At 40.9% G+C, this 26,584-nt stretch overlaps 2 protein-coding genes across 3 annotated transcripts in view; one reads left to right on the plus strand and one right to left on the minus strand.

Annotated features, from left to right (window-relative positions):
- Positions 1-26,584, minus strand: part of XPOT (exportin for tRNA) — a 163,616-nt gene that overhangs the window by 58,377 nt on the left and 78,655 nt on the right. The window lies entirely within an intron of this gene.
- Positions 1-26,584, plus strand: part of C4H12orf56 (chromosome 4 C12orf56 homolog) — an 86,389-nt gene that overhangs the window by 10,414 nt on the left and 49,391 nt on the right. The window contains exons 2-3 of the mRNA XM_065935094.1: positions 16,917-17,079; positions 23,152-23,224. Of these exons, the coding sequence (XP_065791166.1) occupies positions 16,917-17,079; positions 23,152-23,224 (236 nt within the window). The remainder of the gene's footprint in view (positions 1-16,916; positions 17,080-23,151; positions 23,225-26,584) is intronic.

A 26,584-nucleotide genomic window follows, 5' to 3' on the forward strand; every position in this document is an offset into this window, starting at 1 on the left:
AGCTGCCTTAGTACATAGCGAATCATTTTTTAAAAAAAAAGTTTTCATTGACTGGATCTCCAGAAGACTCTAAACTCTTTTGAAAACAGAAACTCTGATCTTATGTTTTGTATGTTTCAACTTTGTGCTTTGTATCAGGAGCTCAAAAATTCTATAAGGAGTTGAACTGAATAAATTAGAAACTTGATAATCAACTGCTGAAAGCTTAGGGTTCCTTTTTTCTCTGAAATTAAAAGCTGGTAAAAGAAAATTGAGTGAAGACTAAGAAATCAAGACTAAGAGGTAAGGTAAATATAGGGTTATTCACAGAATACTGGAAAATACGAAGGGTTTCCCCCCTCCCTGCATTTTGAAAGTAGTACTTTAAGAGAAATTGGTACCAGTTGCAAATATAAATATGGTCAAAAAGGATGCAGACTCATTCATAAGTGATATATTATTCTTAGTGTAGTGAAAGTGTTAATCGCTCAGTTGTGTCCGACTCTTTTGCAACCCCATGGACTGTAGCTCACCAGGCTCCTCTGTCCTTGGGATTTCCCAGGCAAGAATACTGGAGTGGGTTGCCATGCCCTTATGTAGGGGGATCTTCCCGACCCAAGGATTGAACCCAGGTCTCCTGCATTGCAGGCCGATTCTTTACTGTCTGAGCCACCAGGGAAGCCCACTTTATTCTAAGAGATTTAGTCAAAAAATTAAGGGATATTTTCAAATAAAGCCTATTCATTTGATAACAAAAAAGAGCATTCACCTCTCTCCCCAAATGCCTTTTGCTGCCATCATCAGAGACAAATGCCAGACGGAGTGGACCATAAATCTGGCTCAGCATGGCGCTACTGAAGTTCTTATGAACAATCAAACATCAAGAGTTACAACAGACACCTACTGGGTATGTACTGTGTGCCAGCCACTTTTAGTGGATTATCTCATTTCACTGTACTGATTCTTTCAGGATGGTGATGCTCTCTTTCTTGCCTAGATGAGAAAACTGAGGCAGAGAAAGGGTAAATACTTGTACAAGTTGCATAATCTGAAAACATCTGAGCTGGAATGTAAATTTAACCTTTGGAAACATCATAGCCAGCATTCTTTAACCACTATGCATATAGTAACAACTGACCTGCAAATTTATGGTATTAATATTACTTGAGAAGTTTTTAGGTTTTGCAATAGGACAACAGTTACCTCAGTATGCACATTGCATGGTTTTTGAGTATCGGGTGTCAGGAAGGAGAGGAGTGGATAAACAAAACACCTTTTCCATTCTCCCACATCACCTCCCTGTATTCAGGATTGTTGTCCTTCACAACTGAGGCTGGCGTCATTGCTGCTGATGAGGTTCAAGGACAGGTTTGGCTGCAAGGACCCAGATGGAATATAGTATCTTTTTCACAGGGCCAGGATTAGCAAGGTTTTTTTCGTTGTTGTTTTTTCTTTTAGTATTCCTGAGGTGTGGCTCTCGGTCCTGAGGCAATGGTTTTTCAAGCGAACGTTAAAATAAACTAGGGACTCTCCAATATTATGTGAGGGCAGTGCCCCATTCTCCTAATGGCTAATTCCTTTTGAAATCTATGAGTGGATCATTCACGCCAGCAATATTCATACTTTCCAAAAATAGCTCACCTACTCAGACTTCCTCAGGGATTGGTGTTGTTAAAGCCCAAGGAGAATACAATGGGAAAAAACCACGTGGTGGAGACTGCACAATTACCACAGTGGAAGGCTTTGCTAAATGCTAAGTGTTACAACTGGACATGCAACAACAGACTGGCTGCAAATCAGGAAAGGAGTACGTCAAGGCTGTATATTGTCACCCTGCTTATTTAACTTACATGCAGAGTACATCATGAGAAATGCTGGGCTGGAGGAAGCACAAGATGGAATCAAGACTTCCGGGAGAAATATCAGCAACCTCAGATATGCAGATGACACCACCCTTATGGCAGAAAGTGAAGAACTAAAGGGCCTCTTGAGGAAAGTGAAAGAGGAGAGTGAAAAAGTTGGCTTAAAACTCAACATTCAGAAAACTAAGATCATGGTGTCTGGTCCCATCACTTCATGGCAAATAGATGGAGAAACAGTGAAAACAGTGACAGTCTTTATTTCTTTGGGGTCCAAAATCACTGCAGATGGTGACTGTAGCTATGAAATGAAAAGACACTTGCTCCTTGGAAGAAAAGCTATAACCAACCTAGATAGTATATTAAAAAGCAGAGACATTACTTTGCCAACAAAGTTTCGTCTAGTCAAAGCTATGGCTTTTCCAATAGTCATGTATAGATGTGAGAGTTGGACTCTAAAGAAAGCTGAGTGCCAAAGAGTTGATCCTTTGAAGTGTGGTGTTGGAGAAGACTCTTGAGAGTCCCTTGGACTGCAAGGAGATCCAACCAGTCCATCCTAAAGGAAATCAGTCCTGAATATTCATTGGAATGACTGATGCTGAAGCTGAAACTCCAATAGTTTGGCCACCTGATGCGAAGAAGTGACTCACTGGAAAAGACCCTGGTGGTAGGAAAGATTGAAGGCAGGAGGAGAAGGGGATGACAGAGGATGAGATGATTGGGTGGCATCACCGACTTTATGGACATGAGTTTGAGTAAACTCTGGGACCTGGTGATGGACAGGGAAGCCATGGGGTCGCAGAGTCAGGCGTGACTGAGCGACTGAACTGAAATGTAAAAATAGCTTCCACTTAGGAGTAAGCTTAAGTACAGTGTGACATAGGTGATAGCTAACATGGTTTAATTTGAGGGAGGTTCATTGATGGCCTCTCCATATATTGATTGGCCATTTCATCAGGATATTAAGTATTTGGGGCTTGTCAGTGGTCCTCCTTCAGATATGCTCTGAAATAATCTTGGAACAGGTGATTCATTACATTGCAATTTGAGTAAATTAATTTTTTTTTTACCTGCTTTCCTCCCTTTTTGGGAGATTGTAGAGTTAGAATGTGCGGTGCAGATGAAGTTAGGTCCTGAAATGACAATGGAAGTGGAAAAATGTCTCATGGTTTACCTGTATCAGGGCCTTAGTTCAACTACCTACTGTCCCATTAAGTAAAAGTGAAAAAAGTAAAAGTGTTAGTCACTCAATCGTGTGTGACTCTTTGCAACCACATGGACTGTAGCCAACCAGGCTTCTCTGTCCATGGAATCCTCCAGGCAAGAATGGGAAGACATTCCCTTCTCCAGGGGATCCTCCCCACCCAGGGATCGAACCCAAGTCTCCTGCATTGCAGGCGGACTTTTTACTCTCTGAGCCACCTGGGAAGCTTATTAAGTAAAATGGTCTCCAAATAGATGTTTACCTTCAGTTTTTCCCTTTTTCTGGTTTATGTCTTTCTTCTTCCTACACTGAATAGTTCTACTGAATGTATGTTAGATTTTATAGAGAGCATTTACCAGTGCTTTGAATCACTTGTATTCATTTATACTACAGATGTATAAATGAATAAAAAATGGAACCTGCTTTTGAGTAACTCATAATTTAGAGAGGAAGGTAAGTCAGATGGAAAAGAAGAAAGATGATAAGCAGATGATTATAATGGAATATGAAAGCAGATTAAATAGAATATTGTGGGATAAGAGAAAGTGACATATTCTTTTAGGTGGATGAATGGGTAATGGTCCACCGAGGAAGTAACTTTTGAGTTTCATCTTGAAGGAAGATTAGAAGTTCCAGGCAAAAAAAAAGAAAAAGGGACAGAGTATTCGTGAAAGGAAGGAATGACATATGCCTGATCAGCTTTCTACAATATGTGTGTGTGCTAAGTTGCTTCGGTCATGTCCAACTCTTTGTGAGCCTATGGACTGTAGCCCTCCAGACTCCTCCATCCATGGGATTCTCCAGGCAAGAATACTGGAGTGGGTTGCCATGTCTTCCTCCAGGGGATCTTCCCGACCCAGAGGTTGAACCTGCGTCTCTTGTCTCCTGCGTTGGCAGGTGGGTTCTTTACTACTAGTACCACCTGGGGAGCCCTTTCTTCAGTATGTTTTACCCAAATCAGTGGAACGTAGTAGAGCCTATTTTAGCGAAGGTCACATAGCTTTTCTGTTTCTACCTGTCTTTTCAGTTTGTTCAAACTAGGATACAGTCAAGAATCACACATCGCATTTGGTTGTTATCTCTCTCATATTTACTTTTTCATATGGAAAATCTCAAGCATAAATAAACTAGAATAAAGGACTGCATTTAATATTTCTTATAGGTTGGCTAGTACTGATACCTTTTACAAGAGTCTTTGGGATATAGATACAGAATTCTTTATAAGGAATGTTCTTAACCAAATGCATAGGTAAATTACATATTTACGTATATTCTCCTCCCACAGAACAGGACTCAGTAGATACCCTTTGCCTGCATCTTTGCAGGGAAGCTCTTGTGGTTCTTTCTGATCATGCAAATACATTTCCTGAAGTACAGTCATTAACAGTTTTAATGTTGTAATGTTATAATTTCATGTTTTAAAATATATACATTCAAGCTGAAAGAGACCTTAATTGATTCTACATTTCTCATTTTAACCTGAGAAAATCACAGCCGAAAGAGAGTAAGTATTATGTGACCAAAGCCACATAATAATAATGGAGACCACGTTAGATATCAAGTTTCTTTTTTTTTCCCAATTATTTTTATTAGTTGGAGGCTAATTACTTTACAATATTGTAGTGGTTTTTGCCATACATTGACATGAATCAGCCATGGATTTACATGTGTTCCCCATCCCGATCCCCCCTCCCACCTCCCTCCCCATCCCGTCCCTCTGGGTCTTCCCAGTGCACCAGCCCCGAGCACTTGTCTCATGCATCCAGCCGGGGCTGGTGATCTGTTTCACCCTTGATGATATACATGTTTCGATGCTGTTCTCTCATATCATCCCACCCTCGCCTTCTCCCATAGAATCCAAAAGTCTGTTCTATACATGAAATCAGATTTCTTAACTGCTAGTTCATAGTGTTTCCCCAGCATTCCAAATTCCTGTCAAGGTGTTGACTGATTACCTAGTTTGGTCATGATGTACTTAATAATTAGGGCACAAAACAATGAATTGGCTCATAAGACTTTAATGAGAATAATTCATACCAGTGAACTAGATTGCTGCCTGCTTAATGGCTTTTCTTTAGGACATTTTAGTACCTTCCACTTAGAAATCTGATTCCCAAGTGATTTTAATCCTGATCTTTGTACATGAGTTTATGTTCATTTTTGGGCTTTCTTAGTCTGAGGTTCTCTTTCATGTTTCAGTCCCTCTTTGAAGTCAGGGCTTTGATAGAAACTCTGTACATGGGCAATTCATGAAAATGGGTAAGAAGTGAGAGTTACCTATCTCTCCTAAAGTAAAGGAAATAAAAGCAAAAATAAAACAAATGCGATCTAATTAAACATTAAAGCTTTTGCACAGCAAAGGAAACCTTCAACAAAACAAAAAGACAACCTCCTGAATGGGAGAAAACATTTGCAAGCGATACAACTAATAAAGGATTAATATCCAATACACATAAATTTCAGTTTAAAAAGAAAGAAAAAAGAAATGAGAACCAAATGGGTCCATTTAGCAATTAGAAAATTTGGAGTTTTTGAGGTTTCTGTGACACTTGTTACCATAGTAATAATGTCTGTACAGCAGTCTTTGTCCTTAAACACTGTCTCACAGTAAGATTACAAAAATACAGAAACACAAAAATCTACCTCATCATACCATTGCACCATCTCATAATAGAAGCAGTTTTATTTTTAGACCCACAGTATGTAAGTTTTTTTGTGTGTGTGCATATATGTTTTATACTTTGCATGTCATTTGCATAAATTAAGAGCGCAGGATTCATTTTGAATCTTCAGTCTGCCACTTACTAGCAAAGGAACCTTGGGCAGGCCACTTCACTTTCTCAGCCTCAGGTTCTTCAAATTCCCTTGTAAAATGGGAATAGTTTTACCTACACTAGGAGTTTTATGAGGATTCAGTGAGGTAATACCTATAAAGAACATGTAATAAGTATCCAATAAATGTTAAATTTTATTACATTTTGTAAGATACTGTTTGAACATTTAATCTCTTTTTCCCATCTTCCCTCTGCTGCAAATCTGGCCTCAAGGATCAGAATCTTATGAGTTCTTTGAGAAGGAAGGACAGGAAGGTGGGCTGACTCCTCAGGACTTAATAGCGTGGGGAAGGGCAAGACTCTGCAGTGCCCAAAGGAAGCATAACCAGTGGTAGAGGCAGCCAATGGCCTTATGCTTGGGTTGCTGTTGTTTAGTCACTAAGTCGTGTTGATTCTTTGTGACCCCATGGACTGCAGCACGCCAGGCCTCCCTGTCTCTTACTATCTCCTGGAGTTTGCCCAAGTTCATGTCCATTGAATCGGTGATCTCAACCATCTCATCCTCTGGCCCCTTCTTCTCCTGCCTTCAATCTAACCCAGCATTAGGGTCTTTTCCAGTGGATCAACTCTTCACATCAAGTGGTCAAAGTACTGGAGCTTCAACTTCAGCATCAGTCCTTCCAATGAGTATTCAGGGTTGATTTCCTTTAGGATTCACTGGTTTGATCTCCTTGCAGTCCTAGGGACTCTCAAGAGTCTTCTTCAGCACCACAGTTCGAAAGCATCAGTTCTTCGGTGCTCAGCTTTCTTTATGGTCCACCTCTCACATCCGTACATGACTACTGGAAAAACAGCTTTGACTATCATGGACCTTTGCTGGCAAACCGATGTTTTTGCTTTTTAATGCTTGGGTATGGCTGTCCAACTGTGTAGGAGGTCCCCAAGACTACCTTCATGCTTGATGGATCATAGAAGGACTCACAGGACTCAGACATAGTTTATTACAGTGAGAGAATACAGATTACACTTAGCAAAGGGAGGTTGTAGGATGGAGTCCAGGAGATAGCAGGTGCAAGCTTCCAGGTGTCCTTGCCCAGTGGCGTAGCATACGCGTGCGTGCTAAGCTGCTTACTTAGTGTCCGACTCTTTGTCACCTCATGGACTGTAGCCTGCCAGGCTCCTCCGTCTTCCAAGATGCAAGGTATGAGCAGCTCAGACCTGGAGAGTTAACGCTTTCCTGCACACCTACCTACTTTTTTTTAACTTCACAGATTGAGAAAAGCTATTCCTGGTTGGTGAGCCAGCATGGCTTTTTTTCTTCCCCCTTCACATAAGCAGTGAAACCTAGCAGGACTCTGTGGGGCTCCTGGCCGTGGAAGTCTTTTCGATGGTTGCTAATCAGGGAAGGGAGGGGAAGCAGAGACAAGGGGGGGCGCAGCCGGGAAACGACACGGCAACCTCGGGGTGGGGTCTGTGTTCCTCCAAGGGGTGCCTGCGTGTGTGCGTGCTATGTCACTGCAGTTGTGTCTGACGCTTTGTGACACTGTGGACTGTAGTCCACCAGCCTCCTCCATCCATGGGGTCCTCCAGGCCCGAATACTGGAGTGGGCTGCCATTGCCTCCTCCACCGGGGATCTTCTCAACCCAGGGATCAAACCCACGTCTCCTGCGGCTCGTGCACTGCAGGCAGGAGCCGCCTGGGAAGTTCCCCCTAAGGGATATACAGAACAATTTCTTTGAGCGCCTTACAGAACTAAAACTCCCCATAAATGGAAGATGTTAGCATTCTTCATCCCAGAGAGGACCACCTGAGGTCAGATTAAAGGAGTACAGGCCCTACACACCCTGATCCTCATAAACACCCCGACCCTTGAACCACTGCTATAAAACCCCTCATGAAATCTTGGGTTGGGATACACAGTTTTTGAGGGGCACAAGCCTGCTTTTCCTGGCATAGCAATGAAGCTATTCTTTTCTATTTCACCCAAAACTCAATTCGGCACCAGTGTACAGAGGCTGTTTTCAGCATCAGTAATACAGGGTTTTTTGTTGTTGTTGTTAAGATTTTCCCCAAGACTCAATTTTTTTGAGGGGGTGGGGGCATGTGGCTTGCAGGATCTTAATTCTCTGACCAGAACCTGTATATCCTGCAGTGGAAGTGTGAAGTCCTAACCACTGAACTACCAAGGAATTCCCCCCAAGATCTAGCTTTTAATGGGAGGATAGCAGCTGGTGCTCTTGGACATGGTTGGAGCATGGGGTTCCACATTAGTAGTGATGGGGGTCAGCACCTTTTTCAGAGGCAAAGAAAGGTCATATATCACGAAGCACTACACCTGATGAACAGTCTTAGTTCAGTTTAGTCACTTAGTCGTGTCTGACTCTTTGCAACCCCATGGACTGCAGCACGCCAGGCTTCCCTGTCCATCACCAACTCCCGGAGCCTGCTCAAACTCATGTCCATCAAGTCGGTGATGACATCCAACCATTTCATGTTGTCTCCTTCTCCTGCCTTCAATCTTTCCCAGCATCAGGGTCTTCTCTAATGAGTCAGTTCTTCGCATCAGGTGGCCAAACTATTGGAGTTTCAGCTTCAATATCAATTCTTCCAATGAACACCTAGGACTGATTTCCTTTAGGAATGACTGGTTGGATCTCCTTGCTGTCCAAGGGACTCTCAAGAGTCTTCTCCAAGACCACAGTTCAAAAGCATCAATTCTTCGGCACTCAGTTTTCTTTATAGTCCAACTCTCACATCCATACATGACCACTGGAAACACCATAGCTTTAACTAGATGGACCTATCTATAAGTAGTGTGGTTTAATTATTTTATTAAGAGTTTGTATGTCAACAAGTCATAGGGAAAAAAAATGTGTCACGTGTCTCAGTTTGGAGTTCTACAGTTATTTTCATGTAGATATTCTACATGAAGCACTGGTATGATTACCTGTGCTAGAAGTAAAAGCAGTTCTTTCAGCTTTGAAAAATGGTCTTAAAAACATAAATTCAGTGCTGTATGAAACAATGGATAACCTTATTTCCAACCTAAATTAGCTAAGAGTTTACAAAATAGAATCTGTCATAATAATTTAAAGCTGATTTGGGACATAAAGTTAGAAAATTTTAAACAAAGGTAATTCTGTAGGACCATTACAATTTCCTTCCTGCCTCCTCCCTCCCCTCCTCCTCCTCTTCCTCCCCTCACCCCCACCTCATTCCTCTCTCTCCTTTAGGCTAAGACTTCGGCTTCTGAATTTCCTAAAGAGGTCTCTGATGTCCCAGTGCAAAGGCAGAACATCTTTTTGTTTTTTCGGATAAGACCACATCTAAAGTAAATCGCTAACAAGGGACTGAGTTCAGCTCTGTCCCCTGTAAGAGCTTTCTTTTCTTTCTTCAGGTGCTCATTTGGACTTAAGTGTCCTTGCCCTGTTCACTGCTGCCAGTGGAGAGGCCTTCTAGTCAGAAAACTAGGCCAACACCCCACGGAGGAGTAAATCCGCCTTCTTTGGCTCCTGGGTGGTCCTCTCACGCTTCACAAGCATGCTGTGGGTCTTGAAAAAAAGATTTTGATTAATTTTTTTTTTTTTTTAAATTTCTAAAAGTGAAAGAAAAAAAAGAGAGACCACCTTCCTTTCTTTAACACTTTGCCCTTCTAATTCAAGTCCAAGTGAATTAGTTGTGTATGTCAGAGTTTTGCTCTGGCTATACATTTGTATTCATAGGACCTGCAACTGAGATTACGATTGTTAGATGAACCAATAAGAGAGAAGAGGGAAGGTGAAAAGTGACCGGTCATTTTGGCACCTCCTCTATTCATAGTTACTGTTTATCACATATGTCATCATCCCCCCTCTCTTTTCCAACACAGATGTATCCCTTTAGCTGTGTGACTGTGATCAGGAATCATTTACCACCCTCCGTTCTCGTGATGGGGTGTCATGGTGTGCATAAAAATGGCTTTTTTAAAAGTGAGGCTACTGTAAACAAATTGTTTTTATTAATCATATTAGATGCTGTCCTTACTGTTCCACCCCTGCAACCCCAACTCTTTGGTGACAGATTTTTCAGGGAAGAATGCACACATCTGTGTTTTATGACTATGAGATGCCAGACTACCAGCTGAAATATTTTTTTTAAAAAAAAGATCAGCAAACAAGATGATTCTTACAATTAAATGAAAATAAATTATATACATATAATTCCATTGTCCAGTGATAATCACAGTTAGCCATACACCCAAGAAAATCTGGAGTACAGTATTACAAAGTGATCAATGAATTAACACACATGGAACCATATTCCACATGAAAAGTGAAAGTGTTAGTTGCTCAGTCATGTGTGACTCTTTGTGACCCCTTGTGACCCCATGGATCCTCCTGCCAAGCTCCTCTGTCCATGGGATTCTCTAAGCAAGAATAGTGGATAGCCACTCCCTTCTCCATGGGATCTTCCTGACCCAGGGATCGAACCCTGGGTCTCCTGCATTGCAGGCAGATTCTTTACAGTCTGAGCCACCATGGAAGCCCTGAGCCACCCAGGAAGTCCATATACTCCACATACTGTTTTATAATCTGTTATTTTTAGTTTCCAGCGTATAGTGGACATTTTTTCATGCCAATGAATACAGAAAAAATTTAAATGACTTCTTTGTATAAAATGTCACCTCTGTGTATTTAAGCAAGATACCATGTTCTAGAAAGACAGAGCTAAGCAAATTCAATGATTACAGCAACTAAAAAAGAGGTCTGACTCTACTCACTTCCAAATGAAGGAATTAGCATAATTTGACTGAAACTCTGACACAATAATGAATCCAGCTGCTTGATTGCTTTTTTGGATTCCTGTCTTATTTTTAAAAGAAATTCTTCTTTGAGAAAATCCCCACCTCTGACCACTAATAGGGCTGTGCACTTAAACCTTAGTTGTTTTTTTTATAAAATTGGCTTTAGAGACAGAGTAACTTGATTTGTAATTCTAGGTCCACCATTTATTTACTAGCTTTGTGAACTTAACTCTTTGAATCTTGGATTTTTCCATTGCAACATGGAGTTAATAATGACTACCTTATAGATTCACTGCAAGTATTATTATGTAAAATGTGTGCTGTTTTTTTATGAACTGTAATTATTATTCAAATAATTATAAATACTTTTTCTCTCCCCCAAACTGCTAATAAGCAATTTGACTCAGAAATGTTTCCAAATTTATTTGCATTCAGTCTCTACTTAAGGCATGATTTTCATCACAGTAACAGTAAATACACTTGGAATCATAGACCGAAGTCTTAAGGAACACTCCCAATAAAGATTCCAGAAGTATTAGAGAGTTAACTGTAAAAGAGAAAACCACAAAGGAAATATAAATCATAGGTGAATATTTATCTGATTTTAGGGTATAGAAGGCAGTTCTTTTTTTTTTTTTTTTTAGAAGGCAGTTCTAAGCAATAAACAAAGGAAGAAATGAGGACAAAAGTTGATAGATTTACCACTTAGAAATGCTATGTTTCTGTATGTTTTTAAAAAACACAGAAAAGTTTTCTACAAATAACAGCATTGTAAAATATGTCAAAGACAATGCAAGACATAGAGAGGTTACCCCAGCAGAATTCCCACTAATCACCCCTGTCCCCACTTCAAAGTCTTTCCCACACCTACTATCATAATAATCTCCAAAAAAAGGTTACTCTTTTTTTTCAGCCAAGCCCGACAGCTTGTGGGATCTTAGTTTTCCCCAACGATGGACTGAACTCAGCCTCCTGCAGTGAAAGCACAAATCCTAACCACTGGATCACCAGGGAATTTCTGAGAAAAGATTCTTTATCACAATAAAAGACACTTTAGGCTGGCCACATTATTTACACAGGTGCAACAAGAGTGTTAATTTACCAGCTAGGCCTCCTTAAGAATACTTTGCAAACCTAGGGTACTGAATAACTACCACTGCTGTAGATTTAACTTCTATCTGGAAGTTCCATAATGAAGCAGGTTAGACTTTTAAAAGCCTGTATTTGCTTTCCCAAAGCTAGGCAATCAAGCTTAAGAAACTCCACCAGATTTCCCCTGCAGTACCTATAAAATTTGAATGATTTTTGAGATTCTGAAATTTCATCTGGAGGGTCTTCTTGAGGTTCAGAAAATTTCTTGAGTTTTCTAGTCTGCCAGGGAGTGACTTTCCTAATACCTGTGAGGCTGGTACACCTAGGTATCAGGCCAGTTTTCCTAGGAAGTCTTTGTTAACATTGGTTCCATAGGTGCAGCCAAACTTTGGCCATTAAAATGGCCTGCCATACCTAGTTAAATTCGCATTCTACTTAAATGTTACACTTCATGTAAGGCTGTAGTTATACAATGTGTCTGTCAGGTTATATCCCAGTAAAAAGGAAAGCAAATCTTTATTCAATCAAGTTATGAGTTTCTGAATTCTGGGGGAGTCAGTAAAGATCTGATATTTAAACATTTTCAGTTTCCAAAAGTAGAATCTACTGAATTTTTATGTTACATACTGATTATTATTTAAGAAGAAAGAGAAAGAGCCTCCTTTCATATCCAGAAAAACAGAATATTAAAACAACACTAATAATAGTCCAAGGAAATAATAAAAATAAAATTGCACTCATCAGTTTCATTTTGTCCTAAACTGTTAATTCTTATTCTGATAAATATTGGGTTAGGAGTCTTATGAAGTCACCTGCTTCTTGATATAATAGAATCCTGGAAATTCTGACTCAGCCCACTGGTGCAGTCTTGAGGGTTAACTACGTAATATTAGGTCAGCGTTGAAGTGTTAATACTTTGAAGAATTATATGTCAATTATACATCAATAAAAATATGTTTATAAATAGTTTGAAGAACCTGGCTCAGTTCTTTTTCCAGGAAGCTCTGAAACTGGCCTTCTTTGTTGAAGACACAAACTCTGACTTTAGCTTATAGTAGAACTCTCAAGCAAGCATCTCAATAAAACAAAAACTGTAGAAGACAGAGACGTTAAATGACTATGATTAGTTTATTACTCAGACATTTCAAATAGGAAAGTCTGATGAGGCAACTGATAAGAAAATTCATCTCACACGCTAGTAAAGTAATGCTCAAAATTCTCCAACCCAGGCTTCAACAGGCTTGAACTGTGAACTTCCAGATGTTTAAGCTGGTTTTAGAAAAGGCAGAGGAACCAGAGATCAAATTGCCAACATCTGCTGGATCATCGAAAAAGCAAAAGAGTTCCAGAAAAACATCTATTTTTGACTATGCCAAAGCCTTTGACTGTGTGGATCACAATAAACTGTGGAAAATTCTGAAAGAGATGGGAATACCAGACCACCTGACCTGCCTCTTGAGAAACCTGTATGCAGGTCAAGAAGCAACAGTTAGAACTGGACATGGAACAACAGACTGGTTCCAAATAGGAAAAAGAGTACGTCAAGGCTGTATATTGTCACCCTGCTTATTTAACTTATATGCAGAGTACATCATGAGAAATGCTGGGCTGGAGGAAGCACAAGCTGGAATCAAGATTGCCAGGAGAAATATCAATAACCTCAGATATGCAGATGACACCACCCTTATGGCAGAAAGTGAAGAAGAACTAAAGAGCCTCTTGAGGAAAGTGAAAGAGGAGAGTGAAAAAGTTGGCTTAAAGCTCAACATTCAGAAAACTAAGATCATGGCATCTTGTCCCATCACTTCATGGCAAATAGATAGGGAAACAGTGAAAATAGCGACAGACTTTATTTTGGGAGGCTCCAAAATCACTGCAGATGGTGATTGCAGCCATGAAATTAAAAGATGCTTACTCCTTGGAAGGAAAGTTATGACCAACCTAGATAGCATATTAAAAAGCAGAGACATTACTTTGCCAACACAGGTCTGTCTAGTCAAGGCTATGGTTTTTCTAGTAGTCATGTATGGATGTGAGAGTTGGACTATAAAGAGAGCTGAGCGCTGAAGAATTGATGCTTTTGAACTGTGGTGTTGGAGAAGACTCTTGAGAGTCCCTTGGACTGCAAGGAGATCCAACCAGTCCATCCTAAAGGAGATCAGTCCTGGGTGTTCATTGGAAGGACTGATGTTGAAGCTGAAACTCCAATACTTTGACCACCTGATGTGAAGAACTGACTCAATGGAAAAGACCCTGATGCTGGGAAAGATTGGAAGCGGGAGAAGGGGACGACAGAGGAAGAGATAGTTAGATGGCATCACCGACTCAACGGACATGAGTTTGAGTAAACTCTGGGAGTTAGTGATGGACAGGGAGGCCGGGCGTGCTGCAGTCCATGGGGTCGCAGAGAGTTAAACACGACTAAGCGACTGAATTGAACTGAAGTGATGATATGCAAAACAAAGATAATAAAGCCATGCCAAAAAATTAAGACAAAATGTCTCTAAGGGTAGTGACGAAGCTTGTTTTCAAAGACATCGTAAAAGTTACATCTCATTTGTAAAAATGAATGAATGAACATAACTTTTATATAATGCTTAATTATAGCTAATAATACTGAGATATTATACTAATAAGGCTTCCCTAATGGCTAAGTGGGTAAAAATCCACCTGCAATGCAGGATACACAGGAGACTCAGGTTTGATTCCTGGGTCAGGAAGATCTGGAGGAGGAAATGGCAACCCACTCCAGTATTCTCACCTGGTACATTCCATGGACAGAGGAGCCTGGCGGCCTACAGTCCATGAGGTCACAAAGACTCAGACATGACTAAGCACATGGCACACATTATACGAATATAATATAAAGAACTGTTGTTGTTCAGTCACTAAGTCATGTCCGACTCTTTGTGACCCCATGGACTGCAGCACACCAGGCTTCCCTGTCCTCCATTATCTCCCGGAGTTTGCTCAAGTTCATGTCCACTGAATCAGTGATGCTATCTAACCATCCTTTGCCACCTCTTCTCCTTTTGCCTTCAGTCTTTCCCAGCAGGGTCCTTTCCAATGAGTCAGCTCTTTGCATCAGGTGGTCAAAGTATTGCAGCTTCAGCTTCAGCCTTACTCCTTCCAATGAATATGCACAGTTCATTTAAAATATTAGATGTTAAATGTACTTATTTTGGGGCAGAAACATTTTACTTATATAAGTGCTCCTTATCTCTACAAGCCATGAGAACAAGAGTTCTTTTAAGAATTTCTAATGTAGGGGCTTCCCTGGTGGTCCAGTGGTTAAGAATCTGCCTTGCAATGCAGGGGACAAGGGTTTGATCCCTGGCTGGGGAAGATCCCACATGCCTTGAGCAACTAAGCCCATGAGTCACAGCTCCTGAGTCTGAGAGCTGAAACCCAAGCTCCCCAACAAAGAGAGGCCAGTACAGTGAGAAGCCCACTAGTCACAACTAGAGAAAGCCTGGGCACAGCAAGGAAGATCCAGCCAAGGCAAAAATAAATAAATACATTTAAAAGTTAAAAACAAAAAGTATTACTAATTAGCACTTTCCTGGTGGTTGAATGGCTAAGACTCTACACTCCCAAATCAGGCAGCTCGGATTTGATCCCTGGTCAGGGAGCCTGATGGACTGCCGTCTATGGGGTCGCTCAGAGTCGGATATGACGGAAGCAACTTAGCAGCAGCTGCAGCAGCAGATAGAAAAAGAGCTTACAGTTTCAGATCAGTAAAGTTAGAAAACAAATTCACACTGGTGCAGATACCCAATAGCTGTTCTTTGAGTCAGATGGCAATGATCAATTCTATTCCACTGGACACAAACAGTCCGTGTCATTATGAACAAAAATCATTTGGATTATTATCAGTTTTTTTATAACTTACAGTTTTAAAATAGCTTAAAGACGATAAAAGATAAACACTGAGATAATCCTTTTTGCCTATTTCAAAGTCTTTCGTAATTTATCTTGACTAAAGCAAAATATTCAGAATACAGTTACACAAACCAGAAAATTTAGCTATTTATGTGTCATATTCTAATTTTATAAACTTTGCAGGTTTCAAAAATAAAGGCATTTCTGAAGAATCTTTTGTGCAGAATTCCTTTATTAACTATGAAACTTTGTATTAACTAAAGCACATTCTCCACTAGGCCTTGCTTCATTAGCCTGATTTGAATTACCCTACATATTTGAAAATAATTTTAAAAATTTGAGTAGGTCCTGACAGTTTTTTATTAATCCATCTTCCTATCTTTGGTTACTCTGTATTAGAATTAAAATTTTAATTATTATCATTAATCACCTTCTTATACTTGTGAAAAGAAAGTGATGGAACTGAATAATTACAGGAAACATTTTTACCCAAATTCTAAGTACCTGTAAAAAGTACAGAGGAATCCTCCTCATGTTTGAATTAATAGTTTTAAGTATGTGTCAGGTGATTCTCCTTTGGCGAAGGAATTGGCAACCCACTCCAGTATTCTTGCCTGGAGAATCCCATAGACAGAGGAGCCTGACAGGCTACAGTCCACGGGGTCACAAAGAGTCAGACACGACTGAAGCTTTTAACACACAGGTACACACGGTGATTCCCTCTGCTCCTAGCTTTTCAATCATGTGCTATCGCTGCCTATCTGTCATAAAAAGGGAAGTAGATTGTTAAGGAAAACATCTAAAAGTCCTAAATATTTATTGAGATTTTCCCCTTTTCAGTCAAGAATAGAAAACAAACACTTTGGAGAGAAGAACAAGCTATTTAGAAGTAGGACCCTTTCAATAGTTTAAACCTTGATGTTTGTATTCACAGCATCTTTGTAGACTGTTCTCTACAAATGGCTATTGTCCTCTGCAGAGAAAAATCCTAGTTTAAACCCAATTAATTATACACTTTAAGACCTTTAAAATTCTTTAAAAAATTAAAAAATGGAAGTGGTAGGGTATATTTTAACAAATAAAAACACTTACTATTTATTTAGTAATCCTATAGTGTAAATAGTTTCTTAGATTTTGTTGCTGAGCACATTTTTAGTAAAGACTAAAACAAATAGAGGAGGAATTGAGAAACCTAACAATAAGAGGAAAGATTTCCAAGGGAAAAAAATAAGAAGAAAGAATGCAAGTTTAAAATTGCCATAAACTTTGGGGGATTTATTATCCCAGAAAAGATGACCAGTTATATTTGTCTTCAATCAGCTCTATTCATTTTGTTTTTCAGATTGATGATTACCCAGAATTTCTAAGTCCACCAGATAGAGAAACCAACCAACACATTCGTATCATCTATTATTCAACTGTTTTTAAAAAAGAGTGTGAAAAATCAAAAGGTGTCAGGAAATTCTTATTTCCATTTCATCATGCCAATGCTAACAACAAAAAAGGTATGTAATATATTTCTTTAGGTGACATAAGAAAAGATACATTTCTACATGAGATAAAAAGATAATGTTCTTTTTTCCTCCCCAGCTTTATGGAAGTACGATTGACAAATAAAAATCTACATATTGATATTTAAGGCGTACAGTGTGATGTTTTGATATATGTATATCAGAGTGGTCATTGTGAAGTGATCACCACAGTCAGGCTAACTAAGATATCCATCACCACATGCGGTTACTTTTTTGTTTGCTTTTTTTTTTTTTAAACACTTGAGATCTACTCTCTCTGCAGATTTCAAATATACAGTGTGTTGTTGTTAACTGCAGTCACCATGCTATACACTTCAGTCTCCAGGACTTATTTATCTTGTAACTGAAATGTTGTAATCTTTGATGCATACCTACCTTTTCCCCTCACCTCCACTTCCCAGTCCCACAGTGGTGACCACCATTATACTCTCTGTTACTGTGAGTTCCTTTTTTAGATTCCACACAAGCGAGATTATGCAGTATTTACATTTCTGTGCCTGGCTTATTCACACAATGTCTTCCAGGTTCATTCACGCTGTTGCAAATGGCAGAATTTCCTTTGTTTTAGAAGCTGGATAATACTACATTATGTTTGCATATGTGTACATATATACACATACATATATACATACACAGGCTTCCCAGGTGGCACAGTGGTGAAGAGTCCACCTGCCAATGCAGAAGATGCAAGAAACACAGGTTTGATCCCTGAGTTGGGAAGATCTCCTGGAGTATGAAATGGCAACCTGTCTCTGTCTTCTTGCCTGGAAAATTCCATGGCCAGAGGAGCCTGGAGGGCTACCATCCATGGGGTTGCAGAGTCAGACAGGACTGAGCGACAAAGCACGCATGTGCGTTTGTGCACACACACACACACACACACACACACACACTCCATTTTCTTTATCCATTCATCTACTGCCAGACACTTCGGTTGTTTACCATTCTTGACTGTGTGTGCTCAGCTGCTAAGTCATGTCCGACTTTTTGTGACCCCATGGACTGTGGTCTGCCAGGCTCCTTTGTCCATAGATTCCCCAGGCAAGAACACTGGAGTGGGTTGCTCCTTCATTCTCCAGGGGTACTTCCCAACCCAGGAATTGAACCCACACCTCTTGCATCTCCTGCATTGGCAGACAGTTTCTTTACCACTGAGCCACCTGGGAAGCCCCATTACACAATTCTTGACTACTGTGAGTAGTTCTGCTATGAACATGGGAGTGCAGATATCTCTTTGAGACAGTGATTTTATTTCCTTCAGATATATACCCAGAAGTGGGATGGCTTTTATTTTTAATTTTTGGGGGAACTTCCATACCATTTTCCAGAATAGCTGTACTAACGTACATTCCCTCCCAACAGTGCATGAGGGTTCTCTTTTTTTTTTTTTGCATCCTTGTCAACACTTGTTATCTTCTGACCTTTCGATAAGTCATCCTAGCAGGTGTCAGGTGATAGCACACTCTGGTTTTGACTTGCTTTTCCCTTATGATTAATGATTGAGAAGATTCGGTCCTTTACACTGAGGATAAGCTGACTGTCCGTGATCAGCAGCGTAGTGCCTGGGCCTAGTTTGCCATGAGTAGAGAGGAAGGAAAGAAAGAAAAGTGTGGAAGAAAGAAAGGGAGGGAGGAAAATAAAAGAAGAAAGAAAAAAAGAGAGGAAAGTGTTTACACTAAATATTGGTTTAAAAAAAGAATGAATTAGACTCGGAATTCCCTTTGGTCAGTGCTTGTTTGATTTTAGTAACCTTAACAATCAGAGATTTTAATGAAAAACCTGGTGAAGAAGTGCAGGGGGTCACCAGAAAGATTGTGAGGGGGTAACCAGAAAGATTGTGAACACCTGGCTTTAGGAAAACTCGTTATAGTCATCTCTCTGAACCCTGGGCCTCTTACCAGCAAGGGAGCCACCAGCCCTGCCCTGATAATTGTGGTCTATTAACAGCATTCACTCTTCATTCAAAAATATTGGTCGGAAATCTGTTCCCAAGAGTGATTCACATCTAGATAAAAACATGAAAAGTCACCTTTAGATCTTGTTTTTAGGGAGCTCAGTGTGTGATTTTCCAGTTGTGCCCAAGGAGATCCAGATGATCTAGAGAAAGGGAGGTGGGGAGTCCAGACTCCTGGCCCTCATTGGGCTCAACCCCAGAGGCAGCCCTGCTTCAAGGTTTCACACTTCGGGCCCTTCCCAAACATTTCTCACGGAGAAGCTTTAAAAATTCAAGGATGACTGGATAAAAATAGATTTTATAATTCAGCATGACACGGCTTACTTTCTTGGTCTTATTTTGTGTATGAAAAATACACATATGTATATGTGTTTGATATATGTATATGAAATGTACGTGTATACAAAGGAGCCCTTTAAAGTATCCATCCCTATAATTGGGAGCTGGTGAAAAGCAGAAAAAAAGGCATAGACTTGGGACTCAGTTAAGCCCAGTTTGCATACTGGTTCTCACCCTTCCCAGAGTGTGACTGCCTGCAAGTCACGCAGCGTTTTTGTGAGCCTCAGCGTCCTCGCTCTGTTACTAGCTTCGCAAGGTCATTGTATTATGTGAACTCGTGGCGAGGGCTGGGCACACGGCAGGGAAGTGGGCAGCTGCAAAGTCTGCACGCTTAGCACGGAGGGAGAAGAAAGGGTGAGATCCACGGAGGCTCCCTGGATAGGCCCTTCCACTTCCGGCGTCTCGCCAGTGTCGCCAGACCAGCCCGTACCAGCCTGTTCAGGCTTCACTGGACTCCACTCAAAATCGGGGTCAACCTCTTGGAGTACTAATAGCTGCTAAGTGTGAGAAACATGTCCGCTGTCTGTACACTGTCCTGGATAAGGACCTTACCACATCCACACTCTAGAGCATGGAGACTGTTTTTTAAAAGCTGCTCTAATTAGCAAACTTGTTAAATCCCTGGTTGCTCACCAGGTCTCCTGTCACACTCATTAGGATATCTAACTGGTGTTGGTTGCCTTAAATCCATATTTATCCTTGTCCACAAGCATAATTATTCTTGGCTTCTTTTCCCCTAACACGTATAAGAAGATGAAAACATGCATGAAAGAAGCCAATTATAGGTAAAAATTTTATGAAATTTAAATTCCTAGAAACTTTGCAAATGATGTTAAAAGCAGTGAAGAGTCTATAAAAAACTTATCCTTTGTTCACACACACATTCATGGAATGACACCTCTCCCCGCCTCTTCTTTACTTTCATCTCCAAAGGTACCATCTGACACTTTGGCAAAGGCATTTTCAAAAACACGAAACGACCGCTGTTTTCAGGGAGTCATACGTAGCACACATTGGAGGATAAAATATATGCCCCCTTGCCAGCCAGTCAGCACTGATGCGCTCAGATTCCTCTTGGCCTCCGAGCTGCCTATCCCTGGGTTAGGTATTGCTCGGTGCACAGGACCCCAGTGGTTCACCTCCTGGATGTTCTGTAATATGTAATTCTGAAGCTCAAACCTATCTAAGCGTCTATTAGACGGTAGTCATTACCAGAGTCCTTCATGTTAATAATGATGATGCCATACCTAGAGAAGCCGCTCACATCAATTACTGAGTATTTAAATAAAGATAATTATTAGAACTCCAAATCTCTTGGGTGAAAGCCTAGGGAATATTTGTGTCATGTGGTAAAGGTGCTCACACTCCAATCAAGTAGATCATCTTAACAAAGGAAGCTCAAAATGGCAGATCATTTGTAATATAAATGCTGAGTTTAATCACCATACTTTAAAGCAGGATTTCTAATTAGGCCCAACTTATCTGGAGTTGCAAAGAGGCTTTTCTCTCTAGTACACATGTATACTTGTATGGGCCACAGTTAGCACTCTGAATTGGACATTTTATTTCCAACCCACTCCAGTATTCTTGCCTGGAGAATCCCGTGGATGGAGGAGCCTGTGGACTACAGTTCACAGGGCGGCAAAGAGTCAGACACAGCTGAAGTGACTTATATGCACGCACACATGGTTAGATGGAGGGCATGATTAGTAAACTCTAAATGAACAGTCTTGGTGACAGCAGTGTGACAGCGGTGAGCTGAACTGACAGTAAGAGCTCTAGAATGAATGGGGTTATTAATGCCCATTAGCTTCAGGTACATGCTAGAATAGCACTGTCCAAGAGAACTTTCTGCAGTGATGGAATTGTCCTATATCTAGTCTAATTATGTCTAAACAGTATCCATCAGCTACCTGTGGCTACTGAGGACCTGAGATGACTAGCTACTAACTGAATTTTAATTAATTTTAATGTTAATAGCCACAGGTAGCTCATGGCTACCAAATTGATCACTGTAGTTCTAGAATCATGGAAAGGACCTTTACTGGAATATTTTGAAACACTGGCATAAAGTGAAATAGAGTAATCCCCAAACCAGAATGAGACACAATAATTTAATGAAACAAGCACAAAATCAAAGGTTTATATGTGTGTGTGCTATGTATACATGTGTATGTGCATAATTTTTTTATTTTAAACCTAAAACCTAGATGTTTTTTAAAACTAGTGATGTGGGGTAAAGCCAAAAGAACAAGACACTGATGAGTCTCTTAGGTTAAGTGGATAACTTTTTAAAAGAAAAATTTTTGGCTGCTCCATGCAGCGTGTGGGATGCAAGTTCCCCGACCAGGAATGGAACCCACGCCCACTGCATTGGGAGCGCAGACTCCTAGCCACTGGACCGCCAGGGAAGTCTCCGGATAATTTTTATCAATACATAAGCTTGTTGGTCTTCCCCACAGGAATAGGATTTGACAAATATAATCAAACCTCCTACAGGCAAAACAGCAGGTTCGTTCTTTCTGGCGTGTGGCTTCTGAAAGTACTCCTCAGCTGACCAGCACCGTGTACCATCAGACTCACACTGCTGAATGGCTGAGGGACTTCCTACCCAGGCTCCTGAAGAGTGAAGGCCGCTGGTGCACGCGAGGTGACACGGGGCAGACCTCTCTATTGTCTGCACTCAGGCTCTCTTGTCATGACTGCCAGCACAGCCCTGCCCGGTTCCCATCACCGGCATCCAGGAGACCAGACATCCCACCAAGTGCTGAAACACAACTCGAGCCCTATTTCATTTCTCAGTGGAGGACAGATGATCCTAAGTTTAGCCACTCCATTGTTACAAATTAAAAAGCTAATACACAGAGGCAGGGACATTGACACTAAAGTTTTGTCACAACCTTAGTGTCCTCATACACAGAAAGAGAAAGTTCAGGTTTGGCTGGTGAACTTGGATGAACTCAGGCTTAAGAGATGACTTGAAGCTAGCTAGGCACAGGTTGACTGTAGGCAGTATCAGCTTCTTAGTAAGGAAGCCCCAGCACTCTCTTCCCCCTTTCCAGCATGCCAGCAGCGCAAGACTGTGTTTCCAGTTCTCCAAGCTGCCTGTTTCCTGGGCTAGGTACTGCTCTGTACATGCGTCTCCTGTGGTTCACCTCCTAGACATCCTGAAATATGTGGTCCTGAAGAAGAGATAGGCTCAAACTTGTCTGACCCCCTAGGCCACAGGTGTTCTACTAATATGTTCTACTTAATTCTAGCAAAAACCAAAGGTGTTATTTGTACCACATTTAGTACCAAATTTGTGAAATGCCTACTATTTCAAGCGCCTGTGATGACTGGGGTCCTAAACACTTACGTATTAGTAAAGGTTATTCGCTTGCAAGTACAAACAATTTGATTCTGCCTTAATGCCAAAGAGAATTTATTGGAAAGATTTTGGAGCCTCTTAGGGAATCCAAAGGGGGAACAGAAGAACCAAATAGTGGAAGACACCCGGGGGCCTGCTCCAGGGACTGAATAACCTGTGAGGAACCTTTCTCTAGGGTTCAGGCAGCCCAAGGGCCACAACTACTGAGCCTGATCAATAGCTAGAGAGTCTGTGTGCCGCAATGAAAGATCCTGCGTGAGACAAGACTCAATGCCGCTGAATAAATAAAGAGTCATCACATCAGTACCTGTAACTATATCTTCTTTATCAGCTCAATCAAACTATGTAATTAATGACCAGTTAACTTTTCTTTTTTCCTTAGTCAAAGAAGAGAATAATGGGCCTGTCTTTTGGAGAGGCAAAAAGTCTAAAAGTCCAAATGAATCCTTTTTCAGGTGAGATTGTTGGTTTATGTTTTTAACTTACTGATCAAAATTTGTTTTACATTTTTAAAATGCTTTTGCTCTACTAAAATCTTCAAATCTTCTGTTTATCTCATATATATAATAATGAAGGTATTTGGGGAGGCTTTCTTCTACTTTCAAATCCAGTTAGTTATAAACTATAAATTTTCTCATTTCAATGGAATATACAGTATCTCAATATGAGTAAATGATTAAAATCAAATTCAAAAACACTTACTGAACTCTGATTCTGTGTAGTAGGAAGTCGGTCCCTGTAATAGATACAATGAGTGAGATATAGTTCTACCCTTGAGAAGTTGATTCTAACCAGGACATATGATATTTGCATAAATGAAGACACTACAAAGTACACATGCCAAGTGTCCTCAACGAGTCTGAGCAACTTGTCAGAGGGATGTAATGAGGAGAAAGGTTTCATTCAGTTTGGGGGAGCAGTCAAGATGTCAGATGACAGTTGTTGAAGGAACATGGTGCTTCAGATATTGCAGTTGTGGGAACGGTAGAAGCTACAGTAGAGGCAGGAAGAAAATGGAACACGTGTAAATTTAAGAAGGAGTTTCCTAAGCTGCACAGCTCAAAGTATGGTTCTGTTACACACCCTAAGTATCTAGGCACGAGAAGGAGGAGGGGAGCGTGGGATTCTAAGAGCTCTAATCCAGGGGATGACAGGCAGGGGAGAAATTAAGGTGTGTTGGGGCCTTGAAGGTCAGGTATGACATGGGGGGAGTAGCCAGGTTAGGAAAACACTGTAAAACGCTGCAAAGGAAAAGTGAACTCCACTTGGGGAGTACGCGCAGCCCTGTGGTGGCCCATGCTGTGTGATAGCTCGGGATGCTGGGGAGGGTCCTTTCCCCACTGGACTCACTCTCACACTCGCCTTCTCTCACTGCACAATGATGAACAAAGGCCTTCTAAACCTAAATGTCACTAGGATAACTTTTTTTCCTCACCAAAAGAAAAAAAAATTGGTTTAGGAAGCCTTGGGTCAGATAGGCTTAGAGGAGCATGATTTGGTCTAAATCCATGCAATAAGACGCCATGTTTTAAGGGGTTGCAATTCCACTGTTACCCTGAGCACCGTAAGTTACTAGATTCTCGGAGGAGGGGTCTCTGCCTGCCTGTCTCAAGGCACTAAGTGATGTCCCTAACATGGCTTGTATAACTGGAAGTGCTGAGGGAGGGGCCATGCCAGTGGATAGCCCCACATGCTCTCAGATTCAACATTCTTCATTTCACATTTGGTGTACAGAGTCCTAATTTTCCTACACCACGCTGATAGCCTCATTGTTTTCTTCCAATTTAGAAAAATAAAAGAGATTTACAAGTAATGTAGCAGTAGTTGTTGTAGGTTATCTTGGAGGTTAAAACTCTGTTAAAAAGTGGCTAAAGTCCAACATAGGTTAAAAGGGGAATTTAGGCAATATTGGAATTAGAGGGTAATGCATGTTATTCAACATTCATTCAGTAGATATATATAGATATAAATGTAGATCCATCTATCCTACCTGTTAAATCTGGTGTTTTCTATTTGTTGGGCTCTGTGATTGATTTCAGATGTACAACAGTGAGAAAAATCAGTAAAAGTTAGAAACCACACCACAGGAATGTAGGAATGGTAAGCAAGAAGTTGGATTAGGCATACCTGGAACTGGGGACTTGAGTGCCATAGACATTTGTCTCTGTCTCCTTGCATGTTTGTGGATTGACTTCCTTTTCTTTCACTGAATAACAAGTCCTCTCTGGGACAGCAAAGTCAACAGCTGTCTTAACTACACTTTCTACTGCTCCCACCACCAGATGGTGGCTAACTCACATACTTTCTTGCACCAAATTAAAAAATCCTGGGACCTCCCTGGTGGTCCAGTGGTTAAGAATCCGCCTGCCGGTGCAGGGGACACAGGTCTGATCCCTGGTCTGGGAACTAAGATCCCACATGCCACGGGGCAAATAGGCCTGTGTCAGAACTACTGAAGCCCATGTACCCTAAAGCCTGTGCTCTGCAACAAGAGAAACCACAGCAAAGAGAAGCCTGCACGCCTCTATTAGAGAAAGCCCACGCACAGTAACGAAGGGCCTGAGAGCTTCAACGAAGACCCAACCACAACCAAAAAAAAAAAAAAAAAAAAAATTCCTGGGACGTCTCTGATGCCTAGCTTGAATAAATGATTCACTGCTGAAAATATCCACTATAACCAAGAAGTTTAAGAACATGGCAGCTTCTGTGCGCTCCATGTGTGGAGGAGAGGAGTGAATATAGGTTGGGGTGGTAGAGTTAGGTCTGCTTATCCATAGTTTTCTAGGACTGCCATCTTCGTAATTAAACATTTGAGTCAAAAGTGTAAACAAAAGGCAGGCTATGATAAACACTAATTAGAGGGCTAAAGAATGTTATCGTGTAGAGGGCTTTGAAACACCTCTGTGGTATAAAGTTCTAGGCCTAATTATGAGAAGCTGCAGGTCATAAGAAGGAAGTAGTTATCTTGGGACATCAGACTTACATAAATATGATTTCTTTTCAAGGTAATAGTAAACAACAGACCTTTTAACACCTGAGGGATGGAAAACAGACTAGTGATGATCTCTGATAATGAGATTCAGTACTTTGGTTTCTCTATCTTTAGTATAGCTCTTCATTAGTGGATAGTTTCACACACTCAAACATTTTACAGGAGAAAACCCAAGCAGATGTCTCCTCAAAATGCTCCTTGAGGAAAAGTTTATTGTGACCAATTTTAAGAGTCCCCTAAAGCTGGCGGCGAAAACACTGCCTATTGCTTGCACATATAAAAGGAAAACATAGAGATCAACAGAACATTTTTACAGTGCTGGCACAGAGTCAGATTTATATAAATTAAACTGAGTTCACCCTGAATAATCCAAAAGGAAAAGAGTGACAATGCTTAGTCCTCAGTCTAGATCTGTTCGGCTCATACCCAACTAGGGTGGATTTTGATATGAGTTTACACCTGTTTATAGCCACTCCAGTACCCTTGCCTGGAAAATCCCATGAACGGAGGAGCCTGGTAGGCTACAGTCCATGGGGTCGCGAAGAGTCAGACACGACTGAGCAACTTCGCTTTCACTTCATAGCCTCTACTGATATCTAGCTAATGGAAAGTTAAAAGCAGATTTTCTAACCATAGGGCATGGCAAGTAGAAAGATGACCTGAAGAAACCGATCTGTTTAATAAACAGAATTCACCCGGCTTCAATCCCTGGGTGGGGAAGATCCCCTGGAGAAGGAAATGGCAACCCACTCCAGTGTTCTTGCCTGGAGAATCCCATGGACAGAGGAGCCTGGCAGGCTACAGTCCATGGGGTTGCAAGAGT

This window comes from Muntiacus reevesi, chromosome 4 (genome assembly GCF_963930625.1).
Source record: "Muntiacus reevesi chromosome 4, mMunRee1.1, whole genome shotgun sequence".
Lineage (NCBI taxonomy): Eukaryota > Metazoa > Chordata > Mammalia > Artiodactyla > Cervidae > Muntiacus > Muntiacus reevesi.